The sequence below is a fragment of the Heptranchias perlo genome, chromosome 27 (genome assembly GCF_035084215.1).
Source record: "Heptranchias perlo isolate sHepPer1 chromosome 27, sHepPer1.hap1, whole genome shotgun sequence".
NCBI classification, from domain to species: Eukaryota; Metazoa; Chordata; class Chondrichthyes; order Hexanchiformes; family Hexanchidae; genus Heptranchias; species Heptranchias perlo.
The window spans coordinates 38,670,444-38,693,045 of NC_090351.1; the positions used below are offsets into that span (position 1 = coordinate 38,670,444).

At 43.9% G+C, this 22,602-nt stretch overlaps 1 protein-coding gene across 13 annotated transcripts in view; it reads right to left on the reverse strand.

Annotated features, from left to right (window-relative positions):
* LOC137344605 (suppressor of tumorigenicity 7 protein homolog) overlaps positions 1-22,602 on the reverse strand; it is a 140,183-nt gene that overhangs the window by 67,010 nt on the left and 50,571 nt on the right. For 10 of the 13 annotated variants that reach the window (XM_068007690.1, XM_068007704.1, XM_068007694.1 and 7 more), the window contains 5 exons: positions 15,092-15,146; positions 13,140-13,255; positions 10,279-10,494; positions 5,342-5,420; positions 1,052-1,206 (listed from right to left, as the gene is read on the reverse strand). In XM_068007690.1, the coding sequence (XP_067863791.1) occupies positions 1,052-1,206; positions 5,342-5,420; positions 10,279-10,494; positions 13,140-13,255; positions 15,092-15,146 (621 nt within the window). The remainder of the gene's footprint in view (positions 1-1,051; positions 1,207-5,341; positions 5,421-10,278; positions 10,495-13,139; positions 13,256-15,091; positions 15,147-22,602) is intronic. The other 3 variants (XM_068007698.1, XM_068007696.1, XM_068007697.1) reach the window with 1 other exon arrangement.

Below are 22,602 nucleotides of genomic sequence, written 5' to 3' on the forward strand. Positions count from 1 at the left end.
GTAAGTGTTGGTCAGGACATCTTGGAATAGTGCAATGGGATCTTCTACATTCACCCAATGGAGCAGATGGAGCCTAAGTTTAATGGCTCATCCTAAAGGAGGCACTTCCGACATTGCAACATTCCCTCAGTACAGCAATGAAATTTCAGCCTAGACTATGTGCTCAAGTCTCTGGAGTGGGGCTTGAATCCACGACCTCCTGACTCAGAGGCGAGAGTGCTACCCACTGAGCCAAGACTGAAACTACCGCATGGGAGCAGACAAAGCAATCAAGCAGGTCAATTTGCTCTTGGGTGCTGTTTAGACAAGTCTGGCACAGATTGGTGGTTTATGCTCCATGGTTTCCACCTTCACCAAGTTGGCACTGGATTCAGGGCAGGAGTCTTCTACTTTTTGTAAATCACCTGCTCCCTTAAAATTTGAATACGTCTCAGACCAAATAAGTTTTCCCCCACCCAAACATTCTCCCCTCCTCTCAAACACCGCCGCTGCCTTCCCCAAGTGACCACTGTTCACACATCAGCCTAGGCAGCAAAATGTCCGCAGCACTGGGGGCATCACAACTGAGCCTAATTTTGTCCTCCTCCGACATCCACACAAGCACTTTCCAGCGGGGGTCACTGGGCAGCGACCGGCAGCAGGAACCCTTGCTGATTTTCCTCTTCCCTAACAGGGTGCTGAAGCTAACTGTAGCAATAGACGTTTCCACAGTCCGTAACTCCTTCTGATTCACAGGCGAGAGTGCCACCAACTAAGCCAAGCTGACACTTGATAGATTATTGATCTGTGTCAAAACTGATGAAAGGTCCCACCCAAAACTATAACCTGACTTCCTCTGTCAGCTGTCGAATGACCTGCATATAATTTCCTTTTATTTCTTGTCCAATAAGATATGTTATATTCCTTTACTAAATGGTGACTCCCTATAGGATGTGTGTCCCATAAGCTTGTTATTAAAAGACTGACCCAAGGGGGAAAGGGTTGCGCAGTTTTTCCTTAATGCTTTTACACAGCGATATAACAATATTCACGGCATGGTTAACCAGCTTACTGTGCTGTGCTTCCTGCTGTGGGCTGTGATGCTGAAGCTGCTGGCTCCTTCTGTAGCACACCTCTCCTGCTTTCAGCGCCTGTTTAAATAGTTTCTCAGCTTCGAGGATTGTGGTCGTCTCCTCCTCAGCAAGGAGGACATAAGCCGTGGCACACCTAAGATAGGAAAGAAAGCCATATGTTAGGGTTTACTGTGCACCAAAGTAATGTATAATCCAGTCAGCACGCCGTAGCAGGCAGTTCAACCTCAGTTCACATGTACCTTTTATTTTTTAACTATTACTTCTACTTTTAACTATTTTATCCCCATTTTTACCTCCTTGCGACACCCTGACCTGTACTGCACGTGGGATGAGAGAGGTGTCTGCAGATTCCATGTTCTCTCCTTGTGCAACATTGATCTGCGGAATGCCAGTGGTGGCGGGGGGGGGGGGTCGTTGTGGAGGTTTAAGTACGACCCAAAGTGAAACTCCTATTCATATCCCCTCCATCAGTTTGATCAGCTCCCCAAGTCACTTAGGGTCATAGTTTACATTACAACAGTGACTACACTTCATTGGCTGTAAAGCGCTTTGGGTAGTCCTGAGGTCGTCAGAGGTGCTGTAAAAATGCAAGTCTTTCTTTTTTGTTCTTTATGGTTGTTTCCCGAAGGCACAAACCAACCTTTCACTGAATTACTCCTCACCTGCTAAAAGTCATGGCTCTGAAAGATATCCTACCATAATAGCCAGTGGACAGTTCACCGCTTGTGCACAGTTTTAGGTAACTGAAAACAGGGGAGCGCAATACACAATACTGTGTCTTACAATTTAGATTTACTAGTTGGGATATGCTAAGGCACAGCGTCTAAATGCAATATTTCAGCAGTAAGCCTCAGAAATGAGGCAAAAGCATTGGGCATCCTCGAAGCTTATTGGGGAGTTCGCCCTTAACACCCACAAATACTCAAGGATAAGGCAATTGGCGCTCATCGTGAAACATTCCTTTAATCCAGATCATATCAGATAGCGATTCTATGTCCCTAAACACCGGGGGCATTTTAGATGTTATCAATGAGCAAATATCACTATTACATATGAAAAATATTCCAGCTGAATGCTTCGATTGCTCGTAATTGCAATTTAAATACCAGTGTGCTCACCACAGCTTATTCAAACCTGTCCATTTCAGTTACACACAACAAACTATTCATTTCATTCTGAAAGAAGCCGATCCCAGACAATAAATTAACATTTTTCACCAGTCCCAACCTGCAGAAACCTCAATACATTCACCCTGCTCTCTGCACCTGTTTGTCATTGAATGTGCAAACAGACAGTTTTAGCAAATATTCTCATAAAATCAAATTAAACCAAAACATTTAATACACTTTCACAAATGGATGAAATGGGATAGCACATTAAATATTTGATGGAGTGATAATAAGATGGGCTGGGAGACTGACATGTTGTGCCAGCCTGGGACTCGAGCCATTGTCCCTTCAAACACTCCCAGGTCAGGTACAGCACGGGTTAGATACACAGTGAAGCTCCCTCTACACTGTCCCAGCAATGTACCTCAGCCGAGTCTTCCCTTCCTCCTGCAAGCCAAAGGTTTTAAAACTCCTTACTTGTCATCATCTAATCATTAATTCCAGAGTTACCACTCTTCTCGTATTATGGTATTATCCTGTACTATTGATCTTGGTCCTTCACCTACATTTGCCAATTTAAAAAAAGCATCCCAACTGCAAAAATGTAGCATTTCTGCTTCCTACACTACTCACCTCTCAAAGTGAGATTGGAAATTTAGTCCAAAATCTGTGCGGATGGGATGGGATGGGATGGGATAGGCCCTCAGCACAGATTGTGTATATAGTATGTTACAGCACAGGAGGAGGCCATTCTGCCCATCAAGCCTGTGCCAGCTCTTTGAAAGAGCTATCCAATTAGTCCCATTCCTTTGCTCTTTCCCCATACTCTAAATTTTTTCCCCTTCAAGCATTTATCAGATTCCCTTTTGGAAGGTATTATTGAATCTGCTTCCACCACCCTTTCAGGAAGTGTGTTCCAGATCATAACAACTCTGCGTAAAAACATGTTTCCTCATATCGCCTCTGGTTCTTTTGCCAATCAGCTTAAATCTGTCTTCTGGTTACCGACCCTTCTGCCACTGGAAAGTTTCTCCTTATTTACTCTATCAAAACAGTTCATGATTTTGAACACCTCGATCAAATCTCCTCTTAACCGTCTCTGCCCCAAGGAGAACAATCTCAGCCTATCAACTCTCTCCACATAACTCGTCCCTCATCTCTGGTACCATTCTAGTAAATCTCTTCTGCACCCTCTCTAAGGCCTTAACATCCTTCCTAAAGTGAGGTGCCCAGAATTGAACACAATACTCCAGCTGAGGCCTAACCAATGTTTTATTAGCTTAAGTTGCTTGCTTTTGTACTCGAAGTTTCTACAAATAAAGCTCAGGATCCCATATGCTTTTTTAACAGCCTTCTCAACTTGTCCTGCCACCTTCAAAGATTTGTCTCCCTGTTCCTGTACCCCCTTTAAAAACCCATTCCATTCTAGCTGCAACTGCCAGCTCCACTCCATATCTTTGCCAGCCTCTCCGCTCTGCCACCCTTCCACTCCTGCTGGCATGGCTGGTAAGCAAAAAGGTATCAGCTCTTCACAGCTCAGACGCCAAAGGCTACTCCACCGGCACCAAGTGAACATGAGGGTAATGGAATACGCCAGGTAGCTCTGCTTCCAGCCGAGGGTAAAGGATTCTGCCAATAATGACTGGTTGTTAAGACTACGGGCCACACGTATTGCACGTTTACGGCAGCGGGAACGTGGAGAAGGGTCAAACAATGGAGCCTTCCAGGACCAGGCTTTCTGTTAATTGTTAGGTTGAGAAGCTAACCCAGAATATTGTCCAAGAATAAAACATTTCAAACTCAGGACTTGAGTGACAAAGTTACGAATTGAACAGGTTACAGAGAAATGGCTTACTGAAATTTTTAAATATACGGTTGATAGATTTACAGTCACATTAGTTTGTACCGAGAAACTATTTCCCTTTTTACTGCAGTGAAACATCAACAACGACTGAAATCGGATCAAGCACTTGTTAATGATGCCATTTTAAAGCTTAATCATTGAATTCAATGGGTCACGATATTACAGTATTCAAGCCCTCACCAGTCTACACTGATTTTTATCCGCCCTCTCATTTGTCCTAAATCTCTCCCTTCCTCTCCTGAAGGCAGATGCTTGCTGGAGTACAGCTCCATGGGTGCTGCCAACCTTCCACTCTGCTTCACCCAAATGCCATCCTTCATGTGTCAGTATTGACAGGGTGTGCTGGGGGTGGTATAGCGGAGTGGGACATTGGCCCATGTGCCCTTTCCAGCAGGAGCTACTGGATAGTGATCAGGAATGGGAAACTTGGCCAATTTCCGTTTCTCCCCCCGCCCTAAACCAGAGGCTAACTATAACATCCCTACCGAGATCAGCCAACTCAATGCAGACCAGGAATGAAGGTCTGCGCAGGTCAGTACCATGCAGTGAATTTAAATTGCTCAGCCATAAAGGGACGGTAAGGATTGGGAAGATACACCTCAGCCATAAAGGGACGGTAAGGATTGGGAAGATACACTCAATAAGAATTATAGAATCATGCAGCACGGAAGGAGGCCATTTGGCCCATCGTGCCTGTGCTGGTTCTCTGAAAGAGCTATCCAATTAGTCCCACTCCCTTGCTCGTTCCCCATAGCCCTGCAAATTTTTCCTTTTTAAGTAGAGATCCTTTCAACCATCTTAAAAACATCAACTGGTCCTTTGGAAAAAAATGTCATTGGTGAAGCAGAATGCCCAGCAAAACCAGTAATACTATAAGATAATGTAATCAAGAAATCAATACGCTTTCGTGTTGTAACACCTATGAACTTCAATTTACTCTGTGCACTACTTTTCGCACACTGTTTAACGCATTCACATTAAACTCTCGTCGGCGATATCTTAATGCAGCCTTTATCTCATTTGCGTTAACTTCCCCTCTCGATTTCAAAATGAACTGGTGAGCTAAAGGTAGCGCACAATGGTAAATTAAACTCCCCAGCGTTCTCAAGATATAAAATCCAACATCTAACAAGTTCAAACTGGAGACAGGAACAAGGAGATTCAAACATTAAAACAAAAGTGTAAAAAATCAGAAAAGGCCAACCAATGAGTGGGTCAATATCCTTTAAACTGACGCAGAGGACAGTGGAATGTGTGATCATTAACAGAATCTCAAACTACAGTACAGAACATACTCATTGTTTAATTCTAAGGCTTGGTACGCTGCCTTCATTCTAGCTTGAGCGTTCCTCTCCCGCCAGGCTTTCTGCATCACTGTTAAGAGAACAAAAAAATAAATAAAAATGTAAATGACAGTAGGTGTTTATATCTGACACACACCAGGACAGCAGCAGAAATGCTGGGTCAGAAAAAAAAAAATCACGTTATTCAAGCCCACGTTTGGCTAGAAGGTCATTAAATCTTTCCAGTCATAAAGAACGGCAGATGTGTTATAACATACACATGTGCTGCCGAAGAGACTCGAGTGTAATGTGAATGTTAAATGCATCAATAAAAATCAGTGCTGCGGTGCCAAAAGCCTTTCGCGTTTCAACAAACAGCTTCATGCTGCCAGACGAGGGTTTAAGTCCATAATTCTGCACATGACACTGTGAAAATCTGAACTGAAATGGCACAGAAGAGATGCCAGTCTAATGTTCCCTCGCACAGAAGCGGGAGGGGGGGGGGGGTGCAGGAAGCAGAATCAAAAAGAGTGCCAGATCTCTCTGATGTTTTAGTTGCTAAAAGCAACGCCTAGTGCAGTAATAAGCCTTTCAAACCAGGACGCTCCCAACTCTAATCCCTAGTTTGTGCTGAATCAGCTAATCTCAGCCAGGGAAGCAGGACAGGTACTACAAATTGGCCTCAGAGCCCCATGGGTTGCGAGAGAGGAAGGGGCAGAATCTGGGTAGGGCTGTCGCTTCTGATTCCGATCTCGTCTGACGTTGCACAAGGATGAATCAAGCATACGTTCAGTCTTCAGGTGAAGCAGGGTTAGAAGGTGGGAGATAATTCAACCCGGGCATGAAGACATTGTTGAGCACCCCCTTTAATAAGAACATAAGAGACAAGAGCAGGAGTAGGCCATTTGGCCCTTCGAGCCTGCTCCGCCATTCAATGGAATCATGGCTGATCTGATTCTGGCCTCAACTCCACTTTCCTGCCTGTTCCCCATATCCTTTGACTCCCTTGATGATCAAAAATTTGTCTAACTCAGCCTTGAATATATTCAACGACTCAGTCTCCACCGCTCTTTGGGGCAAAGAATTCCAAAGGTTCACAACCCTCACAGAAGAAATTTCTCCTCATCTCCGTCTTAAATGGGTGACCCCTTATTCTGAGACTATGCTCCTAGTTCGAGATTCCCCTATGAGGGGAAACATCCTCTCAGCATTTACCCTGTCAAGCCTCCTCAGAATCTTATATGTTTCAATAAGATCTCCTCATTCTTCTAAACTCCAGTGAGTATAGGCCCAACCTGCTCAATCTTTCTTCATAAGACCACCCTTCCATAACCGGAATCAACCTAGTGAACCTTCTCTGAACCGCCTCCAACGCAAGTATATCCTTCCTTAAATAAGGGAACCAAAACTGTACGCAGTACTCTAGGTGTGGTCTTACCAGCACCCTTTACAGTTGTAGCAAGATTTTCCTTTTATATTCCACCTCCCTTGAAATAAAGGCCAATATTCCATTTGCCTCCTGCACCTGTATGCTAACTTTTTGTGTTTCATGTATGAGGACACCCAAATCCCTCTGTGCCGCAGTATTCTGTAGTCTTTCTCCACTTATATATTTTGCTTTTTTTATTCTTCTGACCAAAGTGGATGACTTCACATTTTCCCACATTATATTCCATCTGCCAAATTTTTGCCTACTCGCTTAACCTGTCAATATCCCTTTGCAGACACTTTGTGTCCTCATCGCAACTTACTTTTCCACCTATCTTTGTATCATCAGCAAATTTGGCCACAGTAAACTCGTTTCCTTCATCCAAGTCATCGATATAGATTGTAAATAGTTGAGGCCCCAGCACTGATCCCTGCGGCGCCCCACTAGTTACAGACTGCCATCCTGAAAATGACCCCTTTATCCCGACTCTGTTTTCTGTTAGATAGCCAATCCTCTATCCATGCTAACATATTAGCCCCAACACTATGAGCTCTTACATGTATGAGGACACCCAAATCCCTCAGTACCGCAGTATTCTGTAGTCTTTCTCCATTTATATATTTTGCTTTTTTTATTCTTCTGACCAAAGTGGCACCTTATCAAATGCCTTTGGAAATCCAAATACACTACATCTACTGGTTCCCCTTTATCCACCTTGCTCATTACTTCCTCAAAGAACTCTAATAAATTTGTCAAACACTATTTCCCTTTCATAAAACCATGTGGACTCTCCTTGATTTTATTTTGAGTCTCTAAATGTCTTGCTACTACTTCCTTAATAATCGATTCTAGCATTTTCCCAATGACAGATGTTAGGCTAACTGGTCTATAGTTACCTGCTTTCTGTCTTACTCCCTTCTTGAATAGGGGTGTTATGTTTGCAGTTTTCCAATCCGCTGGGACCTTTCCAGAATCTAGTGAATTCTGGAAGATTACAACCAATGCATCCACTATCTCTGTAGCCACTTCTTTTAAGACCCTCGGATGCAAGCCATCGGGTCCAGGGGACTTGTCAGCCTGCAGACCCATTAGTTTGCCTAGTACTTTTTCTCTAGTGATAGTTTTTAGATCTTCCCTCCCCTTTGCCTCTTGACTGTCTACTATTATTGGTATGCTTTTAGTGTCTTCTATTGTGAAGACAGATACAAAATATCTGTTCAATGCCTCTGCCATTTCCTTGTTTTCCATTATTATTTTTCCATTCTCATCCTCTAAGGGACCTATACTTACTTTAGCTACTCTCTTCCTTTTTATATACTTGTAAAAGCTCTTACTGTCAGTTTTTATATTTCTTGCTAGTTTACTTTCATAATCTACTTTCTCCCTTTTTTTTAGTCCTCCTTTGTGGTTTCTAAAGTTTTCCCAATCTTCGGGCTTACCACTAATCTTTGCCACGTTGTATGCCTTTTCTTTTAATTTGATACCATCCTTAACTTCCTTAGTTAGCCATGGTTAGTATACCCATCTAGTGGAGTCTTTCCTCCTTACTGGGATATATTTTTGTTGAGAGTCATAAAATATCTTTTTAAAAGTCTGCCACTGCTTATCCACCGTCATACCTTTTAATCTGTTTTCCCAGTCCACTTTAGCCAACTCTGTCCTCATGCCATTGTAATTGCCCTTATTTAGGTTTAATACAGTAGTTTCAGATCCAAGATCCTCACTCTCAAACTGGATGTGAAATTCTATCATATTATGATCACTGTTTCCGAAGGGATCCTTTACTTTGAGACCATTAATTAATCCTGTCTCCTTACCCATTACAAGATCTAAAATGGCCTGTTCCCTGGTTGGTTCCACAACGTATTGTTCTAAGAAACAGTTCCGAATACACTCTATGAACTCATCCTCAGGGCTACTTTTGCGCATTTGATTTGTCCAATCTATATGAAAGTTAAAATCGTCCATGATTATTGCATTTTTTACAAGCTCCCATTATTTCTTGATTTACATTTTGCCCTACAGTGTAGCTACTGTTAGGGGGCCTATAGACTACTCCCATCAGTGATTTCTTACCTTTGCTATTTCTTACCTCCACCCAAATTGATTCGACATTTTGATTTTCTGAGCCAAGATCATTTCTCGCTATTGTACTAATTTCATCCTTTATTAACAGAGCTTCTGAAATGTCAGATTTCCCTGAATATTCAGTTCCCAATCTTAGTCACCTGGCAACATCTCTGTTATGGCAACGAGATCATACCCATTTGTTTCAATTTGTGCCGTCGTGAGTACATATTTTTATATTTCCATTCCTGCGTCCACATTTATGATGCATACTGCCTAAGTAAATTAGCCATGCCATCAGTGGTGGCCCTGCAGTGACTCCACTGGCAGGAGGGTGGAATTACGGCGTGACCAGTTTACGCAGGCAGTTTTCATTATAAGTGTAGACATAGGAATTTATAATGGCAAAATGTTGGCAGGATGTGCAGGCAGACGTAAGATTTTTAACATATTATAAATGTAATCAACTTATTCACTTTGGTTGTGTTTTCATTCTATGATGACTTGGTTGATTAGCCCTACAACCCTCCCAGAGCTCTGCATTGCTGCACCTCTGGCCTCTTGTGCATCCCCCACTCTCTTCGCCCCACCATCGGCAGCCATCTAGGCCCTAAGTTCTGGAATTTCCTCCGCAAACCTCTTCGCCTCTCCACCTCTCTCTCCTCCTTTAAGACACTGCTTAAAACCTACCTCTTTGGTCACCTATCCTAATGGCTCGGCATCAACTTTTGTCTGATTACGCTTCTGTGAACCAGCTTGGGACATTTTACTGCGTTAAAGGCGCTATATAAATGCAAATTGTAGTTGCTGGTTAAAAAGCCCAAGTCTTTCCTCATAACTCAAACCCATGACACCTGGGACCAGCCTTGTGGCTCTTCTCTGCACTGCCTCCAGCACCTGAACATCTCTCGTTTCCTGGCAATCAGAACTGGATGTAGTATTCAAGGTATAATCTGACCAAAGTACCAGAGAGTTTGACCGGCACCTCCTCTGAATTATATTCTACGGTTTTGGCTCTGTAGTTCAACGTTCTATTGGTTTTGTCGATTGCTGCTCTGCATTGGTTGGACATGTTTTAGTGTCGAGTCTAAGACTCCTGGGTCTCTTTCAGATTCAGCCTTAGCTTTTGCAAATACTATTCATGAAATAAACCTGAGTCTATTTTTCTTTCCCAAGTGCAGCACTTTACTCTAGTCTGTATTAAATTTTATTTGCCATTGTTCTTCCCACTTCCGTATTTTGTCCAACTCACTCTAATTTCTGAGCTGTCTCTTCCAATTTCACTGTCTCTCCTCGTGCGGTATCATCTGCAAGTTTGACCACTTTGCACTGAGTTTTTGAATGTAAGTCATTTATGTAAACTAGAAACAGTACTGATCCCTGAGCCCCCCCAACTCAGTTCTTCCCCCTCATTCTGACATAACTCCTTTAACAGAGAATCGTTGTTTCTTACCCTTTAGCCTTGACTCAGTGGGTAGAACTCTTGCCTCCGAGGCTGAAGGTTGTGGGTTCAACCCCCACTCCAGAGACTTGAGCACAAAATCTAGGCTGGTGCTCCCGGTGCCAGTACAGAGGGAGTGCTGCACTGTTGGAGGTGCCCTCTTTCGGATGAGATGTAAAACCGAGGCTCCATCTGCCCTCTCAGGTGGATGTAAAAGATCCCATAGCACTATTTTAAAGAAGAGATGGGGAGTTTAACATCTCATCCGAAAGCCGGCACCTCCAACAGTGCAGCACTCCCTCAGTACTGGCATCGGGAGCATCAGACTAGATTTTGTGCTCAGGTCTCTGGAGTTTTCCCCGGTATCCTGGCCAATGTTTATCCCTCAGCCAACATCATTAAAATAGATTATCTGGTCATGTATCTCATTGCTGTTTGTGGGATCTTACTGTGCCACAAATTGGCTGCCGCGTTTCCCTACATTACAACAGTGACTACGTTTCAAAAGTACTTCATTGTCTGGAATATCGCTTTGGGACGTCCTGAGGTCATAAAGGCACTGTATAAATGCAAGTAGTTCTTTCTTTGCAGATATATAATAACTGAAATCATAAACGACGTATGGGACAGCGAGCAATATAATAAGGCTAGTGATACATTGGTCATTTCAGCTGCTCTGCTAGGTGTAAAGAAGGGCTAAACCTTTAATGCACCTTCATATAAAAAGAGTACTGAGTGTGAGAACTCAGATTCATTGTGCAATTTCCACGTAGCAAGGTCTGATCTCAGCTGGGCCATTACAGGAGGCCCACAACAAAACCAGTTCGAATGAAGGTTTATGCCCGAGACATTACCATTTTTCCTTTCCATACGGATGCTGCCTGACTTGCTGAGCGTTTACAGCATTTTCTGTTTTTTTTTGTCACGACAAAACCAAGTGCTTTCCCATGGTGGAAGGGGGCAGTGTCCCCCCTCAGGCATCTCTCACGAAATTCCTAACACCTGCCAAAAGGGAAGTAACAAAATACGTCTGGGTGAAAAGATTTGCAGCAATGTTTTTGAGTATGAAACAGGAACAGTGTGAAAACAGGGGATAGAAATTTCAGACAAATAACTATCAAGGGAAGTGCTGCATCTGTATTCCACACATCTAGATCACCTCTACAGAGTTATTTTTGAGAAAACTCAATTTTGCTTCCCCTCTAGCTTTCTCCCCTCCTCTCCTGAATGGACTCACTGCAAATGGTGTATTAAATAGAATATACAGCACAGAAACAAGCCATTTGGCCCAAAAGACCCATGCCGGTGTTTATGCTCCACACGAGCCTCCTCCCTCCCTACTTCATCTAACCCCATCAGCATATCCTGCTATTCCATTCTCCCTCATGTTTATCTAGTTTCCCCTTAAATGTATCTATGCTATTCGCCTCAACTACTCCTTGTGGTAGCAAGTTCCACATTTTAACCACTCTCTGAGTAAAGAAGTTTCTCCTGAATTCCCTATTGGATTTATTAGTGACTGTCTTATATTTATGGCCCCTAGTTCTGGTCTCCCCGGCAAGTGGAAACATCTTCTCTATGTCTACCCTATCAAACCCTTTCATAATCTTAAAGACCTCTATCAGGTTGCGTGAGGCCAGCGATGCCATTCTTCATGTGAACACCCAGACATTGAGTGTCAGCAGGCTATTTTCCCATGGAAGGCATCACAGCTAAACCCGATCCTGTTCTGGGCTAACGCCCACATGTTCATACTTACCTGTAGGAGTCACTGGAGAGCCATCAGAAACAGAAACCCTGGCTGATTTTCAGCTCCCTAACCCAGAGGGCACTGAGACCAACAGGTAGCAGGCAAATGCTGACTCAGCAGACACCGGGAATTAAATATCTTCTGCGTGGGTTCATACTGCGCGAGGCAAAAAAAACCACAATTCACATGGGTGACCAGGCCATTTGATGGTCTAATCCACTATTTAATTAAGTGGAGTCTTCACTGTAAACTGGAAAAAGACTCGGTTAACACAGTGCAGGGAGACAGGCAGGCAGGAGTATACTCTGTAGAAAACTGTGTTTAAAAGTTAAAGATGTAAATGATATGAATGTCAAACAGTCAAAAAAACAAGGTGGGGTGTGAATTTCACTCCACCTCGTAAATTGACCAGCTAAACTGCGAATGTGTAAATTAAACTAGAGAAAGAGCAACTCAAACCCCAGGTTTGTTCCCCCAGGGTGAACAAGAGATCTGGTTTGACACATTATCTCCTAAGTAGTGATAACGAACACCATGCTCCTGGTTAGAACACAGAATGAGAAACAATGTTTATTTAATAAAGAACTGGGCCAACCCCTTTCAAATTTCATCTGGCAGTTCCACTTTTTTCCGGTAAAAACTTAAATACCCTGAGTAATAAGGCTTTAGTGAACTGAGTGTAATTGCAATGGGGGATGTTAACAAAAGAATGCAATAACAAGTTAATCCAACAGGAACCAAGCCTGGTAATTACATACCTGAAAGGCTTGGTAACCTCCATAAAAGTGCCTGTGCACTGTAATACTCCAAGGGTACGTTTATACTGTAGCTATCTGAGATCGGCAGTCACAGAATCTGATTCCCAATCAAATCCTCATGCAGAAAGCATGCCTACACAGGTGTGCAGAGCTAGCCTTGCAGCCGTTAAGCTTTTAGAGGTTTTAAAATACCCAGACTCTCAAAACTTTTAAAATAATGGTCTTTTAAGTGACTACCCCCTCCAAAGAATTTTTTTTTTTACAAATCCAATTTGAGGCTCCGTGCAGAAACCGCTTCACAATGGCAGCATGACTGAACACAAAACTCCCATCGGGTTTCTCCTCCTTCCCATCAGTGGACTCACCAGCATCGGCGGGTCTGACATGATCTGTGTCGCACGTGAAAAACGTTTGATGATCCTGTGCAGACAGGTTCATGTCATAATATGTCAGGGGCTCTCTCCCAGTCACCCATGTGTACCTTCAAAAGAGACAAAAAGCAGGATTACTGAACAATAAACACAGAAAGTCTGACACTGATTGGGTTGTAGTCAGACAAGTTGTGTCCAAGCGTCACTAACACATCTGACTGAAGCCCAATGACATTAAAATACTGCTTTTGTTTGGAAGGAACAACACAAGTGTACATTAAATCTTTCCATATTGGCTTTCTGTGAGAAACCCCAATTTCTACCAAGCTGTTAATAACAGAAAATTAAGAGTTACTATGCTCAGCAAGCTAGGGCACTGCATTAATTGCCATAACTGATCTTTCTGCACATGTATGCATTGGTGTGTGTGCCCATATTTATGCAAGAGATCTGTCAACGTTGTATGGCCACAACTCATGTATCAATGCAAACAAAAGAAGTCTTCCTTAGGTAGAAAGTTTATTTTTCTTGTTAATTTATTTTGGTGCTCATTGAGGTGAGGGGCAATACTGATGAGGTAAAGAATAATCTTCCACTTCGAGCGTATCATGTCAACATCAAACACTCCCAGGGCAGGTACAGCACGGGTTAGAAACAGAGGAGAACTCCCTCTACGCTGTCCCATCAAACACTCCCAGGGCAGGTACAGCACGGATTAGACACGGAGTAAAGCTCCCTCTACACTGTCCCATCAAACACTCCCAGGGCAGGTACAGCACGGGTTAGATACAGAGTAGAACTCCCTCTACACTGCCATGAACAACGAGTCTCAGTCCCAACCTTAGAAGAATGCCCTCTACTGCATCAGTGAGACACCTTTTTCACTCAGTGAGATTGCGAGTTTAATACCAGTCTGCGCTGAATTGTCAGGTTTGTGCTGTGCCCATTAGGAACTGGAAAGAAACTGCGCAACATTCATTTCCCACGATAGCAGCCAGAAGAGACTCTTGGCTGGAGTGGAACTCAAGTGCCAATGAAAAAGGCCATTGTCTAACCCACTGATCACCTCTGCCCTACTGAGGTTCAATCAAGGTGTCCTGCAGATGTAATTTCCCTCACCTACTACAGTTTAAGCTGAATCTGGGAACAGAGTGAACAAAACGGACCAAGACTGGGTATAGTTCAAACCACATGTACATGCAAACTTGGGCCTGTAAAGCAGCCCACCGGCAGCCTGCGCAGTAATATGGCAGAAACCAATTTCCGCAGAGCCTGTTGTGACTGCACTGAGGTATAGAAGCTTCAGTGTGGACTGGAAGATAAGCAAGTTATTTTACCCGCTAATACAGATGCCATACATTGTGTTGTACAAGCTGCAATCCCAAATTAAAACCAGCATTCCACAGCCCAACTTAACCAATTAAACTACTGACAATCATTGCAGCACTGAGCACAGAAACTCCCTTTCAGCTGTCGAAATCACTCATGTTTTTGGGTAAACTTACAGAAGCACTGGACATTTTTTAATTCATGATTTGATTGGTTATGTTGGGCTGTAGGTTGCTGGTTGATTTTCGGATCACAGCTCGAATAATGCAGTGAATGGAATCTGTACTAACAGTAAAATGCTCACCTTCCACTCATCGAAGGCTTTTGCTCTCTCACAGTAGCTGCAACAGGCATGATGCTCTAGTGGGAAACTAGATCTATGCCAGCTTGCAGTGCCCAATAGACTGAGCTGCAGAAACTCCCTACTCAAGGACAAACACTACCCTTGACTAGCACTCCAGCTGGGCCCCTGTTGGGCAGGTTTGAATAGCTCGAGGTTGTTATGGAGAAGGAAGCCTCGTTTTTTTTCTTCCCAACCCCCCTCTCCCCTCTCCCCCCCCTCAGGTAGGCTTAACAAGCTTTGCCTCAATCGCCACATTGAGCCAACACAAACATACCTGCTGTACTCAGCTCCTCTGAAGAGATTCAGCGGGTTTCTCCACACCTTACACTCTGCCAATACAAATTTTGAGACGTTAATAGTGTAAAAGGCAAAATGGTGGACCAGAAATTAATCAAAGATGCTATTAGACATAGCTCTTAAAGATTTTCCCGGTTTTGGGGGGGGGGGGGGGGAGGGAAAGAGAGGAGGGATTGCTTGGTGCAGTGGGTTAGCCACTGACCTTTCACCTCTTGGAATCACCTCTGAAATCCAGCCCAAACAGTAAGGTCAAAATCTCATATATCAGCTGGCTGTAAGGGTCCAGTGTGAAATTAATTTGGTCAGTCTCAGTCCAATGTCTGGTGGACAGAGGCTCACTAATTACAACAACTTGCATTTATATAGCGCCTCTAACATAGTAAAACATCTCAAGGCGCTTCACAGCAGCGCAATGACATAAGTTAACACCGATCCAAAGAAGGAGATATTAGGATTTGAGCACGAGGATGACAATTTTAAAAGGCGGTTCAGAGGGGCATAAGGAAAAAAGGAGATATTAGGAGGGGCCACCAAACGCTAGGTTGAAGAGGTGGATTTTAAGGAGGGTCCCAAAGAAGCTCAGTAAGGTGCAGAGACAAAGAGGTTTAGGGAGGAAATCCCAGAGCATCTGAAGGCACGGCCGCAAAGGTGGAACGATGAAAATCGTGGACGCAGAAGAAGTCAGAGTCAGATTTTCTTTTTTTTGGGGGGGGGGGGGGGGGGTAAGGCCACAGAGAGAATAAAACACAAGGATAAGAATTTTAAATTTAAGGCATTGAGATCAGGAGCCAATGTAGGTGAACAAGGATGGGGTGATGGGTAAGTACGACGTGATGCTTTTTAAAACACAGGTTGCATTATACAAAATTGACAAGCTCATTCAGAGACGGCTAGTGCAGGGAATGAAAAATATATCACACGAGGGAAGTAATGAGGTGCTCTTTTAAGCTTGAGGCAGAGTAGAGGGAGTGCTTGACGATGATACTGAATGCCTGAAATGGAAATGTTGCATTCCCCAGCACTGATATCGCTCACCTTGAGAACAGGGTGTGGAATGCAGAAACATCTTCTACATTCACTTTTCCACTTTCATCCCATGTTACTACTTAGCAAGGTTAAAGGCTACTGGCTTAAATTTATCTCGCTGTTTTAAAGGTTTTGATGCTAAGATCTATCACTTGTAATATAGTGAACCCCACTTAGTATCAATCTATGTTTAACCAATCCTCTCCTATCGTGAGTATAGAATGCACGGCTTATCCATTTAGAATGTTACATGTGAGCAGCATTGTGATTATAATTCATAATACATGCTCCCAGTCCTGTATTTCCCAGTACCTCCACTTCCTGGCTGATCCTCCTCCTGTGCCAACTGCCCCATCTGACCTCCAAATGCCCCTCCATGTCCCTGTTCTTCCCAGCTGCTGCTCCTCCTGTGCCATCGGCAAATCCGTTTGAAAAAAGTCGGAAAGCCAGGTGGCGAAGAATAGAATACTAGAGCCTAGTCTTCATTTGCTTCCAAGCCTTTATTCTCAGAGCTTCCATTACAAATCGTGCAGCCCCCTAAATAAGCTCCCTCCTATGAATGGATACAAGAGAGTCCCCAATTGATACCCACCACCTGAATAGAAATAACACTAACTGATATAAATCACATGGACACACCATTTACTGACTGCTTCCCTCCTACACTGCCTGCATCTCCACTTCCCAGCTGTTCCCCCTCCTGCACTGCCTGCGTTTCCCCTTCCAGCTGTTCCTCCTCTCCTGCATTTCCCCTTCTGGCTGTTCCCCCTCTCCTGCATTTCCCCTTCCAGCTGTTCCCCCTCTCCTGCATTTCCCCTTCCAGCTGTTCCCCCTCTCCTGCATTTCCCCTTCCAGCTGTTCCCCCTCTCCTGCATTTCCCCCTCTCCTGCATTTCCCCTTCCAGCTGTTCCCCCTCTCCTGCATTTCCCCTTCCAGCTGTTCCCCGCTCATGCATTTCCCCTTCCAGCTGTTCCCCTGCTCATGCATTTCCCCTTCCAGCTGTTCCCCCTCTCATGCATTTCCCCTTCCAGCTGTTCCCTCTCTCCTGCATTTCCCCTTCCAGCTGTTCCCCCTCTCCTGCATTTCCCCTTCCAGCTGTTCCCCCTCTCATGCATTTCCCCTTCCAGCTGTTCCCCCTCTCATGCATTTCCCCTTCCAGCTGTTCCCCCTCTCATGCATTTCCCCTTCCAGCTGTTCCCCCTCTCCTGCATTTCCCCTTCCAGCTGCTCCCCCTCTCCTGCATTTCCCCTTCCAGCTGTTCCCCCTCTCCTGCATTTCCCCTTCCAGCTGTTCCCCCTCTCCTGCATTTCCCCTTCCAGCTGTTCCCCCTCTCCTGCATTTCCCCTTCCAGCTGTTCCCCCTCTCCTGCATTTCCCCTTCCAGCTGTTCCCCCTCTCCTGCATTTCCCCTTCCGGCTGTTCCCCCTCACCTGCATTTCCCCCTCCGGCTGTTCCCCTCTCCTGCATTTCCCCTTCCGGCTGTTCCCCCTCTCCTGCATTTCCCCTTCCGGCTGTTCCCCCTCTCCTGCATTTCCCCTTCCAGCTGTTCCCCCTCTCCTGCATTTCCCCTTCCAGCTGTTCCCCCTCTCCTGCATTTCCCCTTCCAGCTGTTCCCCCTCTCCTGCATTTCCCCTTCCAGCTGTTCCCCCTCTCCTGCATTTCCCCTTCCAGCTGTTCCCCCTCTCCTGCATTTCCCCTTCCGGCTGTTCCCCCTCACCTGCATTTCCCCCTCCGGCTGTTCCCCTCTCCTGCATTTCCCCTTCCGGCTGTTCCCCCTCTCCTGCATTTCCCCTTCCGGCTGTTCCCCCTCTCCTGCATTTCCCCTTCCGGCTGTTCCCCCTCTCCTGCATTTCCCCTTCCGGCTGTTCCCCCTCTTGTGCCATCTGTGCCTCAGCTTTAGAAAAATGAAGTTCTGTTCTGAAACATCAGCAGGCGAGACAACGATCCTGTAAGGGACAAATTGCGGAACCCCAACGCATTCCATAATACCAACTCCTTGACAGAACATTCAAAGTGCAGTAACTCCCTCCCTTTATTGTTAAAATTTATGTCATGTGTGTAATCCAGGGAGAGAATCTATGGAGATACACAAGTTGTTAGTTACCGAGTTATTTCATGAAGTCTCTTAATTGAAGCTTTCTTATACAGCACACTGAACAAACAAACGCATCATGAACTTTTAGCTTGCTAAAGAGACTCCAGTTATATGCAGGGTCCACTGCACTTTGGGTTAATCAAGTACTCATCGTGCATCATGAAGCCCGTTTGGCAAAGGCCCTTCAAATAATAGGTGAACGAACTGCGGACAAGCAATCCAACCTCAGCTCTATTAATTGGGTGGGGGAAGGTTGTAAGGTATTAAGGAGATATTAAGGATAAACGCAATCCAGCCACCGTCCCAAAAATGACACCAACCACACACTGACCTCCTGATCGCAACTCTATCAGTGGAGGCTGATTTCTCACTACTTCCCCATTGGTTTTGAGGGGGGGGGGGGGCATTAAAAGTAACAGCATCGACCGAGAGCTGGGAACAGGTTTGCCTGACAGCTTCTCTGCACTCCCATGGAGAGGCTTAACAAACGAGGAGGGAAAATGTACAGAAGGTCATAACTGAAGACAGGCAGATTGATTGAAGAGCTTAAAAGCTATAGCCTGGTCATTCAATCAAGCTGCCAATCCCCCCAACTAGTCTATTTTATGGCAGCAGATCCATTAGTGCTTTTCAATCATATCAAGAGGTTGACACTTTGATTGCTGGGTGTCCTTGTTCAATAAATCTAATTTGAGTATTTAAACGAGGTGCTGCTGAAGGTCGTTTCATGGATTGATGCCAAAGACTGAAAAGTAATGTGACATCAGTAATTGTTTTAGGCACAGAATGCCTTCTACCGCTGATGTTCCACAGCTACTAAATCAGTTATCACTATAACTCCACACAGATAACCAAGTGTAAGTCAGTTCCTTCTCCACATCTTAATAACAGTAAGAAACTATTTACATAACAGAAACTTATCATAATATGTGATTTCTATGACAGAATTCACAGTATACAGGTCTGATTCTGTGACAGAATTCACAGTATACAGGTCTGATTCTGTGACAGAATTCACAGTATACAGGTCTGATTCTGTGACAGAATTCACAGTATACAGGTCTGATTCTGTGACAGAATTCACAGTATACAGGTCTGATTCTGTGACAGAATTCACAGTATACAGGTCTGATTCTGTGACAGAATTCACAGTATACAGGTCTGATTCTGTGACAGAATTCACAGTATACAGGTCTGATTCTGTGACAGAATTCACAGTATACAGGCCTGATTCTGTGACAGAATTCACAGTATACAGGCCTGATTCTGTGACAGAAGTCACAGTATACAGGTCTGATTCTGTGACAGAATTCACAATATACAGGCGTGATTCTATGATGGAATTCACGGTATACAAGTGTGTTTCTATAAGATTCATAGAATCGTGGAATGTTATAGCACAGAAACAGGCCATTCGGCCCAACGAGGCTGCACAGCTGTGTTTCTCCATAAGCAACCTTGTCTAATCCCTCTCTCTTGCTCTCCATACTACTTAATATCCCTCTATTTCAAGCAACTTTTGAAAAGAATTTCTGTGCACTCTATTTCAATAATGACTTGTGGCAAAGAATTCTACATTCTAACCATGTTTTCTAACCTCCCCTTTAATCATTTTTCTGATTAGCTTACATTGGTGCTCTCTCATAACCGTCAGGCAAACCAGTGGCATCAATCTACCACTTTCCACCCTTCTTAATCTTGAAGACCTCGATCAGGTCCAGGCTCAACGTTCTCAGCTCTTGTGAAAACAAAGTCCTAACATCCCAAGTCTCTTTTCATAACTATAAACCCTCATCCCTGATAACATCCTAGTAATTCTACACTGCACCGTTTCCATTTATATCCCTCCTGTGATGGGCTACTCATCGACGCTCCAAGTCCGAGGGTTTTGTACAAATTCAACATTAGCTCCTTGCGTTTGTGTTCTAAGACTCTAGATACAAGACAGCATTCTAGGCACCATTTTATATCACGTTATCTCCATGCACTGCCACCTTTCAAATGGCCTCAAATGAGCGTCTACTACTTATTTGAAATCTTTCCGTATAAGGCGTACTTCATTTCCCTATTCTTGCTTCCAAGATGTATTGCTTCACGTTTTTCTATACTGAGCTGCATCTGCCATCTGTCTGCCCACCCCGCTGGACTGTCGATGACCACTTGCAGGGTTTCACAATCTGTCACAATTTGCCATCATTTACGACCATCACCAAACGAACAAAGGATGAGGAGAATTTTTTTTTTAAATGCAGAGGGTTGTTAGGACAATGGAATAAAGCGTAAGCAAAATCCGTAATAGCTTTTAAAAGGGAAGTGGGTAAATATTTGAAAAAGAAGAGGTCCAGGATTTTGACCCAATGCAATGAAGGAACGGCAATATATGTTTGTGTGTGACTTGGAGGGGAACTTTGAGGTGATGGTGTTCCCATACACCTGCTGCTCTTGTGCTTCTAAGTGGTGGAGATCGTAGGTTTGGGAGGTGGTGCCAAAATAGCCTTGGCAATTTGCTGCAGTGCATCCTGTAGATAGTACACACCGCAGCCAATATTTGTTATATTTCATGAGCTAATTCGAATGTTACTCAGACTGGCAGAAGGTGTGAAGTGGTTTTCTACAGGGATCGGTGCTGGGACCACTGTTGTTCACTATTTACATAAACGATTTGGACTCAGAAATCAGAAGTACAATTTCAAAATTTGTGGATGACACCAAATTGGGGGGTATAATTAATACTGAGGACTGCGACAAAATACAGGAAGACATTAATAAACTTGCAGAATGGGCATGTAATTGGCAAATTAATTTCAATAGATAAGTGCAAGGTATTACATTTTGGTAGGAAGAATAAGGAGGCCACATTTGGATAATAAGAGTCTAAATGGGGTAGAGGAGCAGAGGGATCTGGGGATTCAGATACATAAATCACTAAAAGTAGTAACGCAGGTTAATAAGGCCATTAAAAGAGCAAACCAAGCACTGGGGTTCATTTCCAAAGGGATAGAATTAAAAAGCAGAGAAGTATGTTAAACTTGTACAGAACCTTGATTAGGGCACACTTAGAGTACTGTGAACAATTCTGGTCTCCTTATTATAGAAAGGATATAGAGAAGGTGCAAAAAGATTTGCTAGGATGATACCAGAACTGAGAGGTTATACCTACCAGGAAAGACTGAGCAGGTTGGGGCTCTTTTCTCTAGAAAAGAGAAGACTGAGGGGTGACCTGAGAGAGGTCTTTAAGGTAATGATAGGGTTTGACAGGATAGACGTGGAGATGTTTCAACTTGCAAGGGAGACCAGAACTAGGGGTCATAAATATAAGATAGTCACTAATAAATCCAATAGGGAACTCAGGGGAAACTTCTTCACCCAGAGAGTGGAACTTGCTACCACAAGGAGTAGTTGAGGCGACTAGCATAGATGCTTTTAAGGGGAAGCTAGATAAACACATGAGGGAGAAAGGAATAGAAGGATATGCAGATAGGGTTAGTTGAAGTACAGAGGGAGGAGGCTCGTGTGGTGCATAAACCTGCATGGCATGGACCTGTTGGGCCGAATGGCCTGTTTCTGTTACATTGTATGTAACGTATGAACGATACAATCGATCGTGTACACGAAGAATTCATCTTATGTGGGAAGTTGAGAAAGTTGATCTAGGCAAATTATTTACTACGGTAGTGGGTTCAAATCACAGGAGATACAAGCTAACAGTGAGTAAGTTAGGATCAAGATAGTCAGGAGAAACCTTTTCACCCAAAAGGTAATCGAGATAGGGAATGGTCCTCTTTTTGTTCCTAAAAATTCTTGTTCTCCTTAGAGCAGAGAAGGTTAATTGAGGTGTTCAAAATCATGAAGGGTTTTTATAAGACTAAATAAGGAGAAATTGTTTCCAGTGGCAGGAGGGTCGGTAACCAGAGGACAAAGATTTAAGATGATCGGCAAAAGAGCCAGAGGGAGATGAGAATTTTTTTTAAGCAGCAAGTTGTTATGATCTGGAATGCGCTGCCTGATAGGGCGGTGGAAGCAGATTCAATAGTAAATTTCAAAATGGAATTGATAAATACTTGAAGGGGGAAAATTTGCAGGGCTATGGGGAAAGAGAAGGGGAGTAGGACCAATTGTATAGCCCTTTCAAAAAGAGGCAGCAGAGGCACGATGAGCCGAATGGCTTCCTTCTGTGCGGTCCGATTCTATGATTCTTAAGCTCTTAATTGCAGATACAGAATACTATGCAGAATTTTTAATTATTTCATCCCCAGCAATTTACAGTTATGGCGGATATATATCTTCCAAAGCTGACTATTGCTATATTTTACTAAAAGTAGTGAACGGCAGAAAATGTCCCTTGAAGACTAAAATGGAGGATACAGA